The sequence below is a fragment of the Mya arenaria genome, chromosome 1 (assembly GCF_026914265.1).
Source record: "Mya arenaria isolate MELC-2E11 chromosome 1, ASM2691426v1".
Classification (NCBI taxonomy): Eukaryota; Metazoa; Mollusca; class Bivalvia; order Myida; family Myidae; genus Mya; species Mya arenaria.
Genome location: NC_069122.1, coordinates 32,870,357 through 32,874,142, shown reverse-complemented (window position 1 = coordinate 32,874,142; position 3,786 = coordinate 32,870,357). Strand labels below are relative to the sequence as shown.

Below are 3,786 nucleotides of genomic sequence, written 5' to 3'. Positions count from 1 at the left end.
GCCTGAGCGTTTATAGTTTATAACGTGTATAAACTATTAATAGTGATATAAACAATCTAGCTGGCACAATCGCCTAGTGTAATATGCACATCTTTTTGGTAAATCATTAAATTGGCCTTCCGATTATTACCGCTGATTTGATATTTGGATATTTTTTATAATGTACATGTTTTATTAACAATATTTGTAGTTAAAGCTTCGTCATATAATAAACAGTATATTGGTTTCTTGAATGAGTTCATTGTGTAGGTAAATCCAATAGATTGATAACATATTCTTCAAACACTACACTTACTTTTTAAAGCTGAAATTTTCGTCCAACACTGTGGACATCATCAGAGCAACTGGCCTGACTATCGCTCACTCGCAGCTCTGACACTCGGGACTTCCCGCCGAATTTCCGTAATCCGGCGAAAAGTGGGTTGTAAATCCCAGAAAGGAAGGCCCCCTCGTCCCGGTTCATAACTGCCCCCTCAGTTTTGATGCAGATAGCCTCCTTCGTTTTTCGCACTCTCCAGTCTGATTCTCTCTCTATTACGCGTGCCCCCTCCCAGTCTATTTCATGATTATTTATGTTCTGGTGATCTGTGATTGCACTTTTTTCTATTGTCGATTCTGATTGTTTTCTAGTTGATCTAGTAAATGCCTTATTTGAGTTTGTTTCACAATCTTTTTTGTGTTCATTCAGTCTTATTCCAAATTTTCGCCCCGATTCTCCCACGTAGACTTTATCACAATTTTTACAAGGTATTTTGTAAATTACTTCTGCTTTCTCTGTTGTTTCCTGTTTGTCCTTGGGGTGCACTAAGATGTTACGTAGTGTCTGATGTGGGCGCATGGCCGTGGCGACTCGATGTTTATTAAACACCCGGCTCACTGCTTCAAATAGCCCTTTCACATACGGAATAACCACCATCCCTTTAGATTTATTGTCTCTATCTGTATGTTTCACTTTTTTCTTGTCCTTGTTTTCATTTTTTCTTTTCAAAATCTCGGTCTTAACCCTCTTTATTGTCCAATCAGGGTACCCACACTGGCCTAAAGCTTGTTTTACATGTTCTTCATCTTTATCTCTATCTTCAGTTTCGGTGACGAGGTTGTAGCACCTGTCTAATAGAGTTCTGACCACGCTCAGCTTGTGCTGTAATGGGTGGTGGGATGAAAAATTCAGGTATTGGTCCGTGTGGGTTTTCTTTCTATATACTAGCAGTTTGATACTACCATCTTCCTTCCTGGTGATGAGAGTATCCAAGAATGGAATGGCCCCGTTGCTTTCTTCTTCGTGGGTGAACTTGATGTTATTGGTAACGTCTACAGTGTTGAGGTGGTCAGTGAGGTTCTGTAGTTGTCCTCTCTGAATCTTCTCTAATATGTCATCTACGTAGCGTTTCCACAAGGTTGGTTTACATGTCACCGGAGCAGTTGCAATGGCTTCTCTTTCCAAAAACTCCATATACAGGTTAGCCACTATCGGAGATACTGGACTTCCCATAGCGGTGCCAAACTTTTGTTGGTATATGTCACCTCTGAACTGAAAGTATGTTGTCGTCAAAATAAAGTCTGTTAGATTCATGATGTCATCCACACTCAGCTTGGTTCTCTTTTTTAGGGTATTGTCTTTCTCTAGGCGGTCTCTTATGACTGATAGGGCCTTGTCGATGGGGGTGTTGGTGAAAAGTGACACCACGTCATGTGAGGCAAACACTTCGTTGTCTTCAATCATCACTGTACTCAACGAGTCTGACAAATGTTTAGAGTTTTTCACATGGTACTCACTTAATCCCACTAGTGGACCTAATACATCTGCTAACAGCCTCGAGCTGTTATAACCGATAGATCCTGTATAGTCGACAATCGGTCGGAGTGGGTTCCCCTCCTTGTGAATTTTCGGAGTGCAATACATTCTAGGTACCTGCTCTGCTGTAGGGTATAAATGTCTATACTGTCCTTCTGTAATCTTGTCATCTTTTTTGAAGCCTATCAATATAGAGACCAACTTCCTCTTATAATTTGATGTGGGGTCTTTATCTAACTTCACATACGTCCGTTCATCACCTAGCATCACTCTCACCTTCCCCTCATAGTCAGTGGTATCCAATACAACGGTGGACTTACCCTTGTCGGCTGGGAGAATAGTGATATCCTTATTTTTTGACAACTCTCTCAAAGCCACTCTTTCCTCCTTAGAAATGTTCCCTTTGGTGTTCCCAGACTGGAGAGTGCGAAAAACGAAGGAGGCTATCTGCATCAAAACTGAGGGGGCAGTTATGAACCGGGACGAGGGGGCCTTCCTTTCTGGGATTTACAACCCACTTTTCGCCGGATTACGGAAATTCGGCGGGAAGTCCCGAGTGTCAGAGCTGCGAGTGAGCGATAGTCAGGCCAGTTGCTCTGATGATGTCCACAGTGTTGGACGAAAATTTCAGCTTTAAAAAGTAAGTGTAGTGTTTGAAGAATATGTTATCAATCTAGTATATTGGTTTCTCTGCGCAAGGTTATATAGTTCAACGAGGATATTTAAGATCTGGAAATATTCTATTATTCCAGTGGTCTTAATTGTGCCGGAAAATATCTCATATGCATCCATAAAGGTTTTTTCCGAACGTTTTTAATGCCAGTCATACTCCACTGTTTCGTCTCAATAGCCTGTCTGCTAGCTAACGTGTTTAATAAAGAAATAATAAATACATAATAATTTATCGCAGTGATTGTAAATATCTGTATAGTAGCCAACGAACTTGCATCAACTCATAAAATAACCCATTGAATAACACCAAATGATAAAAAGTAGCAGTAGCAGTCGTTTTCGTTAAAGGCTAACTAAGGGGAAAATGACAATCCATCCGGAGCACAACTCTTTGTAACTGTTGTTCATGTCAAGATATGCTTTGGCATTTTCACTTCCGGTAAGAAGAAATAGAGCCAGCTTAACCGTATTGAAAATATAATAATTGTTTTTGCTTCCTAAAGAAAACTTGGTTCTGTTAAATTTGTAAATAATTACTCTAGCTATTTTGGAATAGTTTTCTGCCAACGTTCAAAAGTATACATTTGTATATAGGGGATATTATGATATGACGTTTTTCTGGTGACCTCTATCACGTCGAGTTCGGTGTGTAAACACGTACCCGTCGAGACCGCAGGTGGAGACGGATACATGTTTGCTCACCGAACGAGTAAAACTAACTTATTCCTCATACGAAAACATTATTAAATGTCACAGCACAAAAAACAACAAAAAAACAACGGTACATTTTTACGAGTATAATCGTCATTTCATGTAGACGTGACGCGGCCATTTTTAACAAAGTAAATATTTGTGGGATTTTTTGACGATCATATTGTGCAGAATTGAGGGAATTTCGTGAATCAATCGCTATTGCTCTCGATGACGCGAATCCGCTTTCTTCTTTGTATTGGCGAGATACTCATACTTATGATAATAAACATGGAAAATGCAATAATTTCTGCAACTTCGAAATGGCGAAATTGTTCACTGAAGTAGCTGTCTAGATAGATTGGAAGTGTTCTCTGCTTCGTGCTTATCCTCACGGTTCTTTGAAGAGCATTATAACCATGTTTCTGAATATTTACATGCTTTGATTTTTTTTGGTCACGCTATATTTAGCAACGCGAAAGTAGTTCCGAGATAACACACGGTACTCGCATGATACGGATCTAGAAAACGACAGTATCATGATACGGATTTTTCAATACGACGTGGTGTATTTTCACTGCTGGATATGGAAAAGGAATTTGATCGGCATATAATAAAGTATGTTATAA

At 39.6% G+C, this 3,786-nt stretch overlaps 1 protein-coding gene across 1 annotated transcript; it reads right to left on the bottom strand.

Moving 5' to 3' along the window:
* Positions 1-298: 298 nt before the first annotated feature.
* LOC128226513 (uncharacterized) lies at positions 299-3,159 on the bottom strand. Its single transcript, XM_052936425.1, has 3 exons — positions 3,129-3,159; positions 1,033-2,295; positions 299-891 (listed from the first exon to the last, which is right to left on the bottom strand). The coding sequence occupies exons 1-3, from the start codon at positions 3,157-3,159 to the stop codon at positions 299-301; spliced, it is 1,887 nt and encodes a 628-aa protein (XP_052792385.1).
* Between the last annotated feature and the right edge of the window lie 627 nt (positions 3,160-3,786).